The 18,150-nt window shown below is 26.9% G+C and overlaps 1 protein-coding gene across 1 annotated transcript in view; it reads right to left on the bottom strand.

The window, feature by feature from the left end:
- LOC117180591 (E3 ubiquitin-protein ligase MIB1-like) overlaps positions 1-18,150 on the bottom strand; it is a 191,450-nt gene that overhangs the window by 169,368 nt on the left and 3,932 nt on the right. Inside the window, exons 3-8 of the mRNA XM_033373084.1 lie at positions 15,591-15,791; positions 15,375-15,494; positions 9,961-10,290; positions 8,609-8,756; positions 6,220-6,461; positions 2,839-3,036 (exon numbers count right to left, since the gene is read on the bottom strand). Coding sequence (XP_033228975.1) covers positions 2,839-3,036; positions 6,220-6,461; positions 8,609-8,756; positions 9,961-10,290; positions 15,375-15,494; positions 15,591-15,791 — 1,239 coding nt within the window. The remainder of the gene's footprint in view (positions 1-2,838; positions 3,037-6,219; positions 6,462-8,608; positions 8,757-9,960; positions 10,291-15,374; positions 15,495-15,590; positions 15,792-18,150) is intronic.

The following is an 18,150-nucleotide window of genomic DNA, read 5'->3' as shown; positions in this document are numbered from 1 at the left end:
GTTGAAAGAACAAAGTCTAAATGATGCAAAATAGCGAAAAATATGATTTTTTAGATCATGTCGTTTAAACAGTCATACATTTTTATTTATTAATAATCAATAATAATAATAATTAATCAATAATTGGCGTTTTTTTAAATTTTATTCAGAATTGTCAATATTAGCTTAATCAAGTTGAAACTCAACATTTCTCTTCACAAAAAGCCCTAGCATATGAATAAATATTACTTTTTGAATATCCCACACATAAGTTTTCTTGTTAGGGCTCCAAAAAAATCCTATGTGTGTAAAAATAGGATTTGCTAGTTTTTGGCACTAAATATGATTTTTTGTTTTCAACAAATTCAAACTGTTGCTGATACATAAAACAATATTTTATAATGATAATTTTTATGTTTAAATAAACGGTTTAAATAATTTAATATTTTTTTTAGCAATTTTATCTTAGAACAGAGACCGAAAGTCGCAGTGTTGTCGCAAATTTTCCACTTTTTATCCAATTTTCAATTGACGTGAGGTAAAATTTAATTAATGCTAACAAAAATAATTGTTCAAACTGTTCATTATTATTTTTAATAATATTCTTTTAGAATAATGCTAGGAAATTTCAGTTTTATTCACAAATTTAAGACTATTTCGTTCAATTTTCAATTAGAGTGAGTTAAATAATTAATTAAAGTAAAAAAATTAATTGTTTAAACAATTAATTATTATTTTGTAATAATACTCAATTTCAATAATACTGGAAAGTTGCGGCTTTTTCTGATATTTACAAATATATGTGGACTTTTCACTTGCAGTGAGTTAATAAATAATTTTCTAAACAAATTTGTATTATTTATAACTATCTTCTTCTTTATTAATGCTAAATAGTTGCGGTATCTTCTGACGTTTTATTTAACGTTTCACCCAATTTTTACTTACTAACGTAATAAATAATGCAAGTTAACAAACATAGTTATCTAAACAGATTACCATTGTTTGTAACTATATATTTTTAAGAAGTACTCAAATGTTGCACTTTTTTTCTGAAATCTTGAACTATTTGTCCACTAAAATTAACAAAAGTTAACAAATATGACTATTTAAACAACTGATTATTGTTTATAACTATCTTTTCCTAGATTAATGTTAAATCTAATACCTTGTCTGATGAGAATGTAAAAAGATGAATTTTCAATGAATAATGTAATTGTAAATATTTCATCTAAAAAATAATTCAATTTTGAATAAAAAACGGATATAGAAGCGTAATTTGGTGATTGTGAATTCTCTTTTGTTAAAGCTCATTCGGCTATAACGAACAAATTCTCTTGAAATTTTCTACATTATATTCAACACTTGTATCAAATATACATTATATTTTATTTCTGTACGCCGGGCTGATACTGCAAAATATTGTACAAATTATATTTTTCATGATTACTTTAATATTTGTTCCTTATTTGGCACTAATTTTTATTGTCAAACTACCCTGAAAAATCTATCATTTCAATAAATGTATATTAAAAAATTCATAATATGCATTCGTATTGAAACATACGTATTTTCATTATCTTGTTTATATAATTTAAAAAAATTGCACATCTTATGAAAAAAAGTTTGTTATTAAACGTTTAATTGCAACTTATGTCCTTTTTCAAAAATTCAATTTTTTTTTCTTTTTAGTCTTATTTATTACGATGCCCAGAAAATTTACTAGTCCTTTATTTAAAAAGCAACATTTTTCTTCGCCTGACTTATTTCCATATCGTGCGTTATTTGGCTGAAAATTTGCATTTTTTTTTAATTTTTAAAGTGCGATAAATGCTAGTTTTTTTATCAAAAAAGTAATTAGAAGAAATTGTTGGTCTGTTTGAGTACCACGAATAACCGTATAGAGAATGTTTGAATCTTGGGAAATGTGGTTTCAAAAGTTTTCCAACTACGCTCACTTTTTGAATTTGTATAAAAAGTGGCTGGCTGACAAACTAGACCTTCAATTTAAATCAATCTGTCAATTCTTTCGAAAGTTATATATTTATATTTATTTCAGAAAGTCCCTAGGGCTAATTAGCACTCTAAGGAATATAGTATACATAATAAAATATATAATTACAAGCACTGATCGATGGAAGTTAAATGTATGGTAGAATTGATACAGAGTTGTGAAGTACATATAAAATGAGATAAAATTAAATTAAATGTACTGCTATATCACCCGAAAAAACCTATTTTTCGAATTCGGGGTGTTTCTAGGCTTTGACATTTGACAAAAATGGGGGGGGGGGGTTTCCAACTCTGATGAAAATGTAAAAAGATGAATTTTCAACAAATATTGTAATAGTACATATTTCAATCAAAAAATAATTATTTAGTGATTTAAAGTTCCTCTAATAGAAATTTCAAAAAATTTTCTTGGTTTCCAGGTTACCCTGCAAGGAAGAAAATACTTTTACCCTATCTGGTTCTCATCAATTATGAATTTAAAAAGTTATTCAGAGTATCCGCTGAATGGATTATTTTGAATTCCCGGTCATTTCTTGGTCAATTTTTAATGCTGCCGATCTGGTAATTATAGTTCGTTTTGAAATTTTTATGTCCTAACCCTAAATTTTAATTCTGTTGGAAAATTCCCTGTTTTAGGAAAGAATTATACATATTTTTTTAAATTCCAGTTTAAACTTTTAAAAAATTTCCTCTTCCAAGTCAAAATTACCATTATTTTTTTAAAATTCACTGTTCCAAGACCGTAAATCGCATGATATAAAAATATAGTACATATAATTGCATGTTCCTCCTTAATAATAAAGATTTCCAAATTTAAAAAAAATTCGTCAAAAGAAAGAATGGACTTACCTGTAGACTAGGATGACAGCCGAGCTCCAGTAAAGTCCTAACAACACCCGCGTGGCCCCGATTAACCGCAATATGAAGGGCTGTCTGACGCCTTTTGTTTCGCGCGTTGAGATCTGCCCCTGCACCTGCAAGGAGAGCCATTACGCCCGGCTCATCACCAAAAGCAGCATGATGAACTGCTCTGTCACCATCTTTGTCCTGAGAAAAGAATTCAAACAGAGAAAAAGTATTAGTTGCCAAAATGATCTTCGGACTTTTTACTTTTAATTGTCCTCTTTTTCAATCAATAAAAACTTTCTGAATAAATATTTTTAATTTTCCTTGGAAGTACGCCGGCGATTTCAGATTTTCCGTCATTACGGGTAAGTGTTATGCGTGCAACAAAAAACTACTAAAATCTAAATATCGCAATATTCCATTTTCACAACTATAAATTAAGTATACACTGATTCTTATAATGTATATTTCTTTTACATTTATTATATTTTCAGGGTGGCCATTTTTTTTTAATTTTCGTCTCCCGGTTTTCTCGGTGAATATTCGTGATTTCTCCCGGTTTATAAAAAAATGAACTTTCTTTGCAAACCCTACGGTTTTTCACATATAATATAAATTGCGGAAGTCGATACATGTCAGCAAACCTTTTTGCAAGAAATTAATTGATTTTTAAATCATATCATAAGAAGGATAATGAAATTGTTGTGTCTATAAAGGAAAGTTCAGATAAGAGTTTTATTGCACACTAGCAGCAAATGCCCACGCGCAAATCGCGCGTTCCTGTCTCTGAACTTCTCTTTACTAACATCAAAATATGCAAATTTAAAAATCCATTATTAAACTAATTTTTTAATATAAGGTTTTAAATATTTCTGAAATAATAGTTAATAATGAATAATTTTGAATTGCAAGCTCTTGAAATTTAAGAATATATACCAACGATTTTGGAAAATTTAAATAGAAAAAGGAGTTGAATTGTATAATTTCTAAGTTGAAGCGCTAAAAATTTAAAAAAAATGTTATTTGATTTGGAGAATCACGAAATTAGAATGATCTTAGAATAAAAACTTAAAAATATGACAATGTAAAAACGTTCAAAATTGTACATTTAAGATTAAAATTTTGGAAATTGGATATTTTAAAATTAAGAGTAATTGAAACTTTATTCTTTACAATTAAAAGCATTCAAATAACAAATTAAAGATCGAAGATTTTTAAATTTGAATACTTTGAATTCAAAGCGATTAAAATTTGACAATTTGATATTGAAAACTAAACTGAATCTTTCAAATGCCAAGCTTCTGATCTTCTAGAATTTTAAATTGTCATGACATAATAAAATTACAAGTTAACATTCAAACTCATTAGAAGACGTTTTCTAAAATAAAAAATAAATTAAATAATTTCAAATAAAAACCTTTTGAAATATATAGTAATTTTAAATGGGAAACGTTAAAAATCAAAAAATGTATACTCCCAAACGTTAAAACTTAAACGAATGAGAACTTCATTTAAAATTAAACGAAATTTTAGTCACCAAAAATTGTATTATTAAAACTTTTTTAAAGTCAAACACTTTAAAATTTCGATTATTGGAAGTAAATTAAAATCGCTTAAAATTAATTTTGTCAAATCGAAAGTCATTGTTATTTTCACCATTACAAATTGCAGAATTTTAAATGATGCGAGAAATATTGTAAAACTTAAAAATTTTAATTATTCTAAACACTTTATAAATTATATAATTTCTAGTTGGAAACTTTCAAGAATTACAAAATGCGCAAATTATGAAATACGGGATATCTCCAGGTGTAATATTTCTCTCCCGGTTTTCTCCCGGTTCAGCCGGGTTAATGACGAGCTTAATGACCACACTGATTTTATAAGAATATCAACGAAAACAAAATAAAAAAATTGAATTTGGCAAATTTCTATAACTGTCAAAATGGTATTTTGCAATTATTATTATCTACTTATATTTTTGTTCCAAGAATGAGGTTCATTAACCTCTCAAAGAACAGATATTATTAGTCTATTATATTATAGACATTATTAGTCTTATTTTTTAAAATCCTATCGTAATTTGTCGTTAATAATAACAAAAATCTAAAACTTTTTAAAAAATAATATAGGCAATTCAAAGAAACTATAATATATCTTTTAATTCATTCAAAAAGTCATTTTTTATTGTATTTAAAAAAAAAAGGATTTTCAATTGTAACTCTTCAAAATTATAAAAATGTGAATTGTAGATATTTAAAATTGTAGCGTTTTTAATCTTTTAAACTTACATACAATTAAAAATTCTTTATTTATGATGATTTCCATATGAAATTTCTTTAATTTGGAAGATTTGGTATTGAGACTACTTATTAAAAAAAATAACGTTCAAAATGACGTCATTTTAAACTATAAAAATCCAAAGCAATGAATCTTCAATTTTAAATCTTAAAAATTGGCGAACTTTCAATTCTGAATCGTTAAAATTAAAGAATTTTAAAATGTAAAGCTTTCAACTTGAACCATTAAAAAAAATTAAGTGACAGACATTTAAAATACAATCTTTTCTATATTTTCGAAAACTAAGAATTTTCAATTGCAACTCTTTAAAATTGTAGAACTTTGAATTATTGTAAATTGTACACGTAAAATATAATTAAAAATTATGCAATTTTTAAGTCATACCATTAAAAATTCTCTCATTCGGATTATTTACATTTGAAATGTTTCTATTTGGAAGATTTAGAATTAAAAACTCTTAACTTTTGATCTTCCAAATCATTCAAATTTAAGAATTTTGATTTAGACAGTTTTTAAATTAAAAACCTTTCAATTATAGATCATCAAACTTGAACTACTAAAAAAAGTACAATCCAAATTACATGTTTATAAATTTAGCTCATTAAGAATCTGCTATAGAAGATCTTTAAGATAGACCCACTTTAAAAAGTTGTTAAGAATTTAATGCGTTAAAACTATAAACAATAAATATTCAGAATCAAACAAGTTGGCGAATTTTAAATTATAAATATCTTCAAAAGGGATAAGTGTCGAAAATGGAAAACATAAAAAAGGCTCAGAATTCAAGAATCTCTCGGGAAAATATTTGTTTCAAATTAAAGAAACCGTTTCTTTAACGTACATTTTTTTATTTAACCTAAAATAACTTAAAAATTAAGAAAATCGTTTTAAAATAAAGAAAAATTTGTACTGGAACTGAAAACTATTTTTTTGAACCAAAGAAAATTTTTAGAGTCGAACAAACTTTTCTTCCACAGAGTTCTTATTACGATATAAAATCTAAATAAACTTTAGTTTATTATTAATCTGAGCCTGTAGAATGTAAACTACTACTTAAATGAAAAAAAATACTGGAAGACTTACTTCGATCTCAACATCTGCTTTGAAACGGAGGAGAATTTTTATAACTTCTAGATGGCCATTCTGACTGGCAGCTTGCAGTGCTGTGTGGCCAGCAAATACACCATTTACATCGGCCTCTGGTCGTTTTAAGCACTCTTCACATTTTGTAGCATCGCCGTTTGCTGCAGTTTTTACAAGCTCTTCGTTTACGTCCCCGGAGACGTGAGTTTCAAACAGTTTCTTCAACAAAGCTGATAAGCGTTCTGCAAAATAAAAATTAACTTGTTAACAATTGATTGCAAATTTTTTAATTGGTTTTATTATTTATTATTAGTAGTGCGGAATGCAATGAGGTACATGTCAAACAACTTTTATAGTTGCGAATTTGCATCCTCATACAAACCATTTCCAATTCCGCATCTTCAAAACATTTTAAAATTTCGGATACAATGAGGTAATTTCTTTAAATAAAATTAATAAAACGTTAAAGACATCAGTTTGAAATATATTTCGTTTTCAACCGAAAAAGATGAATTTTCAACCCAAATACGAATTTTAGACAAAAAAGTTAACTTTTATACAGAAAAATGAATTTAAAACAAAAACAGATAGTTTTCAACCAAGAAAGATGAACTTTCAATCAAATACTTAAATTTTCAAAAAACAAATTAATTTTAAACCAAACAGTTGCGTTAACAACCACATTGATTGAAAGTGGAACTTTCAATAAAGACACGAATTTTCAACAAAATTGTTGAATTATTAGCCAAATATTTGAATTTTCAAGCAAACAGAAGAATTTTTTGAAAACTAGATTGATTTTCAACAAAAAATGAGTTTTCAACCAAAAAGGATGAATTTTGCACAATAAAAAAAAGAATTTACAATCCAAATGGACGAATTTTCTATCAAAAGAGATTAATGTTCAATAAAACAGGTAAATTTTCCATAAAAAATTAGACATTTCAAAAAAAGAATAGAATTTTTAATCAAATAGTTGAAGTTAAAAGAAAAAAAAGCTTCAAACAAATTTTTGAAGTTTCAAGTAAAAAAAAAAAAAATTTCTACAAAACAGTTGAATTATCAGCCTAAAAAGGTGAATTTTCAACGAAAAATATAATTTTCAAGCAAGAGAGATGAATATTCAATCAAGAAGTTGCATTTACTTACTATTTTCAGCAAAATAATGGAATTTTTAACCAAATAATTGAACTTTAAATCCAAAAAGACTAATTTCTTATAAGAAACTGGAATTATCAACATGAAAAGGTGAATTTTCAACAACAAAGATCACTTTCAGTAAAAAAAAAAGAATTTTCAAAAAAATTAATTAATTTTTGCATTTACTGCTCATTAGTTGAACTTTTAAATAAACTAGACGAATTTTCAACAAAATAATGAAATTTATAATCAAATAGTTGACTTCCTAATCCGAAAAAGGCGAATTTTTAGAAGAAACTGGAATTATCAAACTGGAAAGTTAAAATTTTGAACAAAAAATGTAATTTTCAGCCAAGAAAGACTAATTGCCAAGAAAAGATATTAATTTTTAAACAATTTTTAACAAAATAAAGTAATTTTTAACCAAATATCTAGTTGAATTTTTAAGCCAAAAATACGAATTTCGTAGAAGACAATGGAATTGTCCGCTGGAAAAAATGAATTTTCCAGAAAATAGCAGAATTAGAAAAAAATTAATTTATAACCAAACAGTTGCGTTTAAAACAAAATAGTTGAAGTATCAATAAAAACAGACAAATTTTGAAAGAAATTAAAAATTGAAATGAAAATTCGAAATTTTAAAGAAATTTCTGAAAGAAAATAACGGAATTTTCAAGCCAAGAATATGAATTTTGTAGAAGGCAGTGAAATTACCCGATTGGAACAATGAATTTTCCAAAAATAGCGGAATTTAAAAAAATTAAGTTTGAACCAAAAAGTTTCATTTAAAACAAAATAATTGAAGTTTCAATAAAAACAGAAAATTTTTTTAAGAAATTCAAATTATAAATTTTAAAGAAATTTTTTAAGAAAATAGAATTATCAAGCCAAAAAGATTATTGCTTTAGAAACCAGTTGAATATCAAACAAAAAAGTTCATTTTAAACCAAGTAAGATGAATTTTTACCCCAAAATAATTACTTTTAACTGAAAAAAAGAGGATAATAGAGGGAAAAGTGCGCAGTCTGATATAATTAAAATTTATAAATTAATTCTTGTTTTATGGAGTTAAAAACATATGAAAAACTACTCTTTAATAATTGACTTACCGTATGGAAAACATCATACGCGTGTACTTTAATTTTGTGTTAAAATTATATGAAAAAAGAATCAAAATTCTCGAAGTTTCAGAGAACTGCAGATTATTATTCATAAAAAAATGGGATAAAAGATTATTCAAAATACTAACCACCGCTACTATTTCCTGGAACACTGCCGTCACTACTGGCAACTTTGGTGACAGCTTGAGGATTATAAGTCCAAGCTGTGCTACAAACTTCTACTTTAAGGTCACCGTCGTGATATATTTGTTGAACTCTTCCAATTTTCCCAAGAGTCTAAAAAAATACGTAAAATTTAGTTCCAATAAATCACAAATTCAATTACCATAATTAAATGACACCATCAGGTATCACAGTGTAAAAAAAGCTCAAAAAGGGAGAATAGGATAATTTGTTCATGAAAAATGCAATAAAAAGAAAATGAAAAGATTAAACATTAATTTTTATACGTAAAAAAGAAAAAAAAAACAATCTTTTTTCTAAGACATGCTGCATTTTTTAACATAGTGAATAATTTTTTATTCAGTTCGGCCACTAAAGAATTTTGCTGAATATTTGTACTCCATTGGGGTACAATAAATGATTTTGAGTTCAACTCTTTAAAATAAAATTTTCATTTTTTTTTTCAATTTTCAACTGGTTTTAATTGAAGAAAATTCAAATTTGAATTTTCAACTGTTAAAAATACAAATGTAGAAAATTGAAGAAAATTGATCATTGTAATTTTAACAGTTAAAAAATTATTGCAAATAAAAGACAATTGAATTTAATAAATAAACATTTCATCCCATTCAAAAAAATCTATAAAAGTTGATTTTTTCGAAAACGGTTTGCTATTGGCAAATAATATTTAGAAAATTAATAATCTTCCAATGAATATTCAGTAGGAAATTCATCATATTTAAAAAAAATACCAACTCTGATAATTTTTTTGTTAAACCGATGGAAATTCATTCGCGGTGATACATAAAAGTTCTAAAGACAATAAAATTTGTTAAATAAAACATTTATATGTGTTTAAAATCGTTCTAATAATCAGGAACATTTTTGTCTTTTAAAAAATATCATCAAATTGTCATTAATAATTAAAGCGTGATACTCTTTCGTATGCAAAATTATTTAAGTTTAAAATAGGTCTACTAGACATTTGTAAATTGTTTGTTGGTAAGATATATGAAAATAAAATTTAAGACGCTAGAGTCCTAAGTTTGAATCGTGAAATTTTGATTTGCATTTCCTTGAAATTTATTAATTTAGATTGACTATAAATGACATATTTACGTTTTCTAAGTAAATATTCAAAGTAAAAAAAAAATCTATGTAAATACAAATTAAAATTTGACGATTGAAACTTCGGACTACTTTCCAGTCCAAAATTTCCCGCGTGATTAACATACTTTCTTCCCTAAATCTAGAATATTCAGGATAGAAGAGATTAGTAAGCAATCAATAATTTTATAAACCACGTGAAATCACTTACGGGAGCCATGGCTTCGGCCCATTCACCATGACCGCGTTGTAGCAATTTGATCTTCTCTATGTCATTGCAGATTTGCACTAAATCTCCAACCGCGAAAGTTTGATTGTCGGTGTTGGAGCTCGTTACAGGCACTGGTATTTGAACTTTGGTTAGCACAGCTGGATTGAATGTCCACCGATTTCCACTTGGATATGATACAACAATATCATGATCCTCGTCAATACCAACTACAGTCCCAGTGGTGCCAAGGCATTCAAACATTCCGTCTGTCCACCCACCATGACCATGTTGAAGCGACTGAACTATTTCTAACTCCAAATCAACGTTTACCTATAAAAATATATTGATAAGTTAACCAAGAAGCAAATCTACAACAATAAATGTCTCATTTGTATTATTTCACCCTTAGTGACCACACATGGGTCCGCGGGCCCCAGAGGTCTTTCGTAATGAAATTTAAGCAGCTTAATGCAAAGGAACTATTGCAACAATCGTTGATAGTTGAAGATTTTAACTACGCTTTAGGATTTTTAGCATGACACTGGAACTATGAGTTTCTTTTTAGCAGCTTTTTGAAAATTGATTTGGGTTTTTTGGACCCAAGTGTGGTCAGTGCGTTTGAAAGTGATTTTTGGAGTCAATTTTTATTTTAGCGTATATTGACTTCAGATTAAATAATAAAGTATAGAAAGTATATTTGTCAATGTCAAATTTTTTTAAAAAGGCATGTAGCGTTTTAAAACGATGATTTTTGATGGAGTAACGAGATAGAGTTTCACGCCGTGCTGTTTGCCAAGAGCACAGCGTCTCCATGTGTCATGCTTGCACTAACATACAATGAAAGGAAGATCACTTTATTTTGTCTTAATTTCATGCCTACTATGTTTAATTTCAAGAATTCATCAATATTTTGTAAAATTATTTTTTTTATAACAAGTAATACAATAGAATATTTTGACAAAAACGCATGATTTATTTTTTCCCTTTTTGTAGTCATTCATTCCTCAAAATAAATATACTTTTTTTTAAAGTGGTACATCTAGAGAAAACGTAAATAAATGTTTAGCCCTTAATGCCGACAATTAAAAAAGTTATGAATTTTTTTATGAAAATAGTATTTTTTCTACTTCCTGGACTTAATCATTTTTAAAAGTATATTCAAATACTAAAAAAAAATGTTAAGTAAAAATATTCAAGTTTTTTTTATAGCCATTTTTGTCGCCTGGGTCCTTGGGACCCAAGTGTGGTTAGCGCGTTACTCCACAGAAACGTGGTCACTAAGGGTTAAATCCTATCTCAAAAGATGGTGTAACGATATATCTCGAAAATCTCGGAATCATTGTCACTGGAAATAACCCCTTTTAATCAGCAAAAATCACAGAAAACTTTATGTGAATTGAGAAACATTTGTGCTTTATAATACTCTTGCGCGGTCAAAAAAATTTTTTAATTATCCAATAAATTATTGAAAACATTATAAATTTGATATTTTACAGTTTTTCGCTAAAAATTAGTATTTAATAAACAGAATTTTGTTCACTTAAAAATCATTATCTGCCTTTTTCACCGTAATTGGAATTTTTATTAGAAAATTATTAGATTTCAAAGACACAAAATCTTTAAACAACTTTCGTTTTTCATTTATTTTATTATTTCTTACCGAAAATTGGCATATTCTGCTAATATTTACTAATACTTACAATTTCTTAAATACTGAATTAAAACCCCAAATTTCATCGAAAATAGATATTTTTGGTAAAAAATTATTAGATTTAAAATAATATTTCAGATTTTTCAACAACTTTATTTCATGTTCGCGTATTTCACAAAAAATTGACATTTGGAAACAAAAATCATGAGATTTATTAAATCGACTATTTTTGTTTAAAATAATAAAATTAACAATGTTGAATAACTGCGAAATTGTTTTTCAAACGAAATTGGAATTTGTATTTTAAAAAATCACTTTTTTGAATGGTTAAACTGCGACACACCACACAAAAATCTATACACTTAACTGGACTTATTTTGAAGCAAAAATGAATTCAAAATAAATTTTTATTAATTTATATATAAAAGATTTACTATATAAAAATCTGATCTAAGTTAGGTTAGAATTCGTATTTCAATTCCAATCGTCTATTATTCGTATTCTTTGCATAATCTGGATAAAATTTGTCGCTAAATACATTACTTAAAGCTTATTCAAGCTTTTTTTGTTTAAAAACCTTTTTGACAAAAATGTGTTTTTTCACAGTATAAGGTAGACATTCTATCTAAAACGAATTGTTTTTTATGACTATTTGTTTTTAGTATTTCAATCATTGTTTTAATCTAGAAAAAACAATCGTAAAAACACTTTTATGCAAAAATGAAAATACATTTTTAAAATCGTACCTACTTTTTCTAGTTCCAGTTTTCGTCACCAGGTGGCAAAATGGTACACCACCATGCCCAATATTTTAAAAAATATTTACAACTCTGAACAATTTTAGGTTATAAATTATTGATTTACAATGAAAATTAGTGTTTTTGAACAAAATTAAGAATAATTTGAACAAGATTTACCATTTTTTTTTAATTCTAATAAATACTTTCAAAATATCATAAAATATTTCCAATCCTTTCGAATCCCTTTGCATTTTTTAGAACTCTTGAAAATACCTTGCAATCTTTTTAAAAATATCCTAAAATCTTTTAAATCCTATCTAATTTCTTTAAAGGATTGGAAACCATAGAAAATTCATTGGAATCTTTTAAAATATCCCAAAATCATTCAAATCCTTTAAAATCTTTTGTAATCCCCTTAAATTTTGTAAATCTCTTGAAAATTTCTTAAGTCCTTTTAAAATACCATAAAATATTTTTGAAAAACTTTGGCACTCTTCTGTATTTTTAATTTTAATGAATTATTAGATTAGAGAGTAGATGGAACAGTTTCACAACTTTAGGTTATGTTGAAGTTTCATACCGGAAATCGATAGATATTACAGAAAATCATTCAATTTCAAAGAAGATGACAATTTTTAAACAATTTTAGATTATGTTAACATTTTTTTACGTGAAACCTGTGATTTTAAACAGACAAGTATTAAAGTTTCAAAGAAGTCTTACAACTTTAAGAAAACGTTAGATTAGTATTTTCGGTCGTAAATTCGTATTAAGCCAAATATTTGCAACATTTGAACAGTAATTTGAAATCGGTTATTTTAAGCAGATACTATAAAATACAAAATGTTTGTATTAATATCAATTCGATATTTTAAATCTAAAATTACAGGAATCTAAAAAATAATATTATGGTGTTTTTTAAAAAATTGAATGTAATCACTTGTGGAAAGTTTTTTAAAAATAAATTTTAAATTGTTTTGTTAATGTTCAAAAAGTATTCTTTTTAAATTTGTTGTGAGAAGGTGAGATATTCAGACTTGTGCCAGCCTTGCGCCAAAAGCCGACATGTGAATGTAGAGTTCTTAAATTCCCGAGAATTTAAGTTCAGGTTATATAACCGAGAATATGGCAGAATTTAGGAGAATTTAAAAGAATTTAATAATTTATGATTTTTAACAAAATTTTTAGTGTTCAGGTTATATCAACAGTTGAATATGAATCATTTCCTAGCTCAGACAAATTCTGGAATTTAAAATGTGCGCAAAACAGTAGCTCATTAATTGTATTTCATATACAAATTTAAAATTTTCAAAAGTATTAAGTTATTTCAAACAAAAAAGAAGTTTTTTCTACTGTAAAAGATAACTCTTTAAGAAAATATTGGAATTTTTAACATAATGGTTGAATATTCAACCTGAAAAGACAAATTTCCAACGAAAAAGTGTCATAGTTTATATTTTAATCAAAAAAGAATTAAATTTATATAATTAAAGAAAAGAATTTTAAAACCAAAAAGACGAATTTCAAACAAATAAAGATTTTTCACTCAAGAAATAAATAAAACTTTATCTAATTTATTGGACCTTCAAACCAGAAGACAAATTTTCTTTACAAAAATGCAATTTCCAAAGAAAAAATATAACTGTTCAACAAAAAATTAATTTTCCACGAAACTGATGCATTTTTACGCAAAAAAGGAAATTTCAAAATAAAAAATAATTTTTTTACAAAAAAAAAACACGAATTTGTAACTAAAAAATATTAATCTTAAAAAAATCGAAGTTCCATTTTCTGTTAAAAAATTAATTCTAAACAAGCAAAAAAATAAGTATTTTCCACTAAACAGTTACATTTTCAAACAGACATAAGCCATCAATCAAAAAAATTTCGCAATGTAGTTGAAACTTTGACGCAAGTAGTTGAATTTTCAATTAAGAAAGATTAATTTATAACAAGATAATTAAACTTTTAACCAACGAGATAACTTTTCAACTTAAAATATAAATCTTTAACAAAAAAAGTAATTTCTTAACAAAGCGATTCAAACAAATGTTTTAAACAAATTAGTTGAATTATCAAGCAAAGAAGAACGATTTTTAACCAAAAAGTTGAAAGACTCAATTTTAATAAAAAAATATGAGATTTATCTTAAAGCAGAAGAATTTTTTATTACAAAAAAAGTTGAGTTTTCATCTAAAAAAGATTCCACTTAACTCAGTAACATCAAAAATTGAATTTTTGTAACAAAAACATAAGTTTCTACGAAAAAAATTGAACTCTCAATCCAAAAAGACGAACTTTTTCAACCAAAAGGATGAATTTTGAAGAAAATAGTTTAATTCTCTGCCAATAAGTTTCATTTTTATCCAAAAAAGATCAATTTTGTACTAAAACAGATGAATTTGAAATAAAAAACCAATTTTTTTATAAGTGGAACTTTCATCCAGAAAATATTTCAGTTAATTTTTCAACACCAAAATATAAATTTTAAACAAAAAGTAAATTTTCTACGAAATAGTTAAGTTTTCAAGAAAATAGTACAATAGCTCAATTTCTAACCAAACAGTTGCATTTTTATAAAAGAAAAAAGATTCAATTTTTGCTAAAGCAGGTGAACTTTAAAATAAAAAAGACAAACTTTCAAAAAAAGAGTTGAATTTTCAACCGAAAATTTAACGAAAAAATGCAATTTTCTATTAATTAAAATAAATTCTTAAATTCTCAGAGAATTTATTTTTCGTTCATATTCTCGGTAATTATTCTCATTCTCGTTGCCGTTCCCAAACTAATATAACCGGCTCAGAACTATATGCGGATGTGACGTTTTAAAGTCCGAGAGTTGTTTGAATAGGATTTTAAATACTTTCTTTTATTTTGTTCTTAGAATAAAAGTATTCAAACATTTTTTTATATATACTAAGATATTTAGAATTGCATGTCGTATTAAAAAATTATATTATCCAAAACTCATACCAGGACCCCATTGTCCTGTTTAAAATTAATTATAATTGCAGAGCACATACCTGATCACCAATCTGCAAACCATGAGGACCAGTCCTTCCCGGACCTTGTTCTCCCAGTAATGGCAAATGATCTCTATACACAGTTTGTCCTTTCGCATCGTTCACGACTTTTAAATCCGCCTTTTTAATCATGAAAGAATATAAGAAAATTAGTAAGAGTTCTTGGAATCAACCACAGATTTTAAGTATTCTAGCGTTTTAACATGTATCACGTACCATTCCTTCAAAACCAACACGGTATAAATTTTTTGCACCATTGTCCCAAATCACATAAGCTGCCGAACGAGGGCTTGCAGCAGACCAATCTTGAACTTCATTTACTTTACCACGACGGCCATTTCCACCGTCCTGGTCCTCCCATTGCCAGTCAACACCTCTCACTACCCGAGCACCAGGAAATATTCCTCGAATAGCAATCTACAATTTGTTGTTATGAAATCAATGTAATTTTATTTTATTAAATGAATAGAAAAATAGAGTATTAGGACAGTGAAAAACTATAGTTAACTTGGATTCGATCGATAAATCCTTTAGTTTTGCGCGTTATCAAAATATGTTTGAAAAAATTCTTATTTTCACAATTTTTATATTTTTGTGGATGTCAATTTTTTGAAATTCTGGAATCCTTAAATGACTCCCAGCATTTTTACAAATTTTTACTTGCAGTTCTATCAGAGATTATTAAGGTTTAGTAGACCCCTGTTTTCAAAAAATAATCTTAAAACCTACATAAATTTAAAAAGATTTTTTTCAGTTATCTACAAAGTTTCTACTTTTAAAAATATGATTAATCTTGGCAATCATAAGTGATAATTAAAAAAGAAACACGACAATGACATATTGGAAAATATGCTGCCTCTTTGTTTTTAATTCGATGAGTTTATCATTTTTTTCTAGAGTACTTATATCACTAAAACACCCTCAAATGTTAAAAATAATGTTTAGATTCAGTTGAAAAAGAATAATTACAGAAACTCAGTTTTTTAACTCACTATACTTATACTAATGATTTCCTAGAAAAATGAAATTTTTTTCCAGCGTATTTTTACAAGTAGAAACATTCTACATATCCGAATAAATTCTCTCCATATTTCTGTAAGTTTTAAAATTATTTTTTGAAAATATGGGTCCACTAAACATTAACAATCTCAGTTTGGTCCACAAATAAAACTCTATAAAAGATCCTCCAGCCTCAAGAAATGCAAAAAAATTGATATTCACGAAAATATAAAAATTACGAATTTATTCAAACATATTTTGTTAAGGCACAAAACCAAGGTGCTTATCGATCGAATGCTAATGAATTATACTTTTTAGGGTTTTAATACGCTACTTTTTCAGTTAGTTCTCTTTTTGAATTCCATTTTTTTCCACTTTATGGCAACAATACGTTATGAAAATATATTTATGGTAACGCATCATGTATTTATATTATGATGTGAAATTTCCTGACTACAAAAAAATCAAGCTGTAAATCGATTCTGTTCAGTTTATAATATATTAAAAACATGTGTTTAATTTATATCATATAACTAGGTAAAGTCCACTTTTATGAAAACTCGTTTTTTACAGTTTAAAGTATTTTATATTAAGGCCCATCGATAAATGTTAGAAATAAGTAAAGAAAAAATTTCCATTTTGGTGTATGAAAATTGTGGAAAGCCCATTTTGTTTTTCCAACCTCTTACTTAGTGGTACTGAGGATGAATAAATTGATATTATCTGTTCCGTGAGTTTCATTATAATAAAATATAATTTTTTCATCGCGGCCGTTTTAATCGAAGGAAAATTCCCGGCCATTTCCAGATTCGAAAAAAAATTTGCACGGTCTATTAAATTAAAAAATTCGAACTCTAAGGCCAACCATTTTTCCAGTTTAATTGATGAAAAATGAACTGCAAATTGAAGCACTCAAGATAAAATTCTTAAATTTTACCTATTTAAATTGAACTTTAAAAGTTTTTAAATTCAAAAATGTTGTATTCAAATGCTCAATAATTTAGGTCCCGGAACCTAGAATTACAACATTGTCATATTGATGTGGGCACTATCCCATAATTTAGTGCTTATTTAGTGCTAATTTATGCTGCAAAAAAAATTGTGTGCCCAGTAATTTTGGCCAAAAACATGTAGTAATGCTAGCTTCAGCTGAAGGCACAACTCCGGTATGCGAAACTCGAAAACTATTAGTAATATCAAGATCTGCTTTGCGCAGGAATTTAGTGTTAATTAAGTGCTCTGGATTTATGCCTTGAAAAAAATCCGGGCACTTTTTTTTTTACCAAAAACGTGTAGTAGTGCTGGCTTCAGGTGTCTCTGGTATGCGAAACTTGGAAACCATTAGTGGTATTAAATCTCCTTTGCGCAGGAATTTAGTGCTAATTAAGTGCCCTGGATACATGCCTTGAAAAAACTCCGGGCACTTTTTTTTTACCAAAAACGTGTAGTGATGCTGGCTTCAGGTGACTGGTATGCGAAACTCGGAAACTATTAGTGGTAACAAATTCTCATTTGCGCGGGAATTTAGTGCTAATTAAGTGTTCTGGATTTATGCCTTGCAAAAAATCCGGGCACTTTTTTTTACCAAAAACGTGTGGTAATGCTGGCTTCAGGTGACTTTGGTATGCGAAACTCGGAAACTATTAGTGGTATCAAGATCAGCTTTTCGCAGGACTTTAGTGCTAATTAAGTGCTAATATATTCTGCAAAAACTAAATTTTGTGCCCGGTAATTTTGAGAAAAAACATGTAGTAATGCTGGCTTCAGGTAACCCTGC

The sequence above is a fragment of the Belonocnema kinseyi genome, chromosome 9 (genome assembly GCF_010883055.1).
Source record: "Belonocnema kinseyi isolate 2016_QV_RU_SX_M_011 chromosome 9, B_treatae_v1, whole genome shotgun sequence".
NCBI classification, from domain to species: Eukaryota; Metazoa; Arthropoda; class Insecta; order Hymenoptera; family Cynipidae; genus Belonocnema; species Belonocnema kinseyi.
This window is presented reverse-complemented; position numbering and strand designations above follow the sequence as displayed.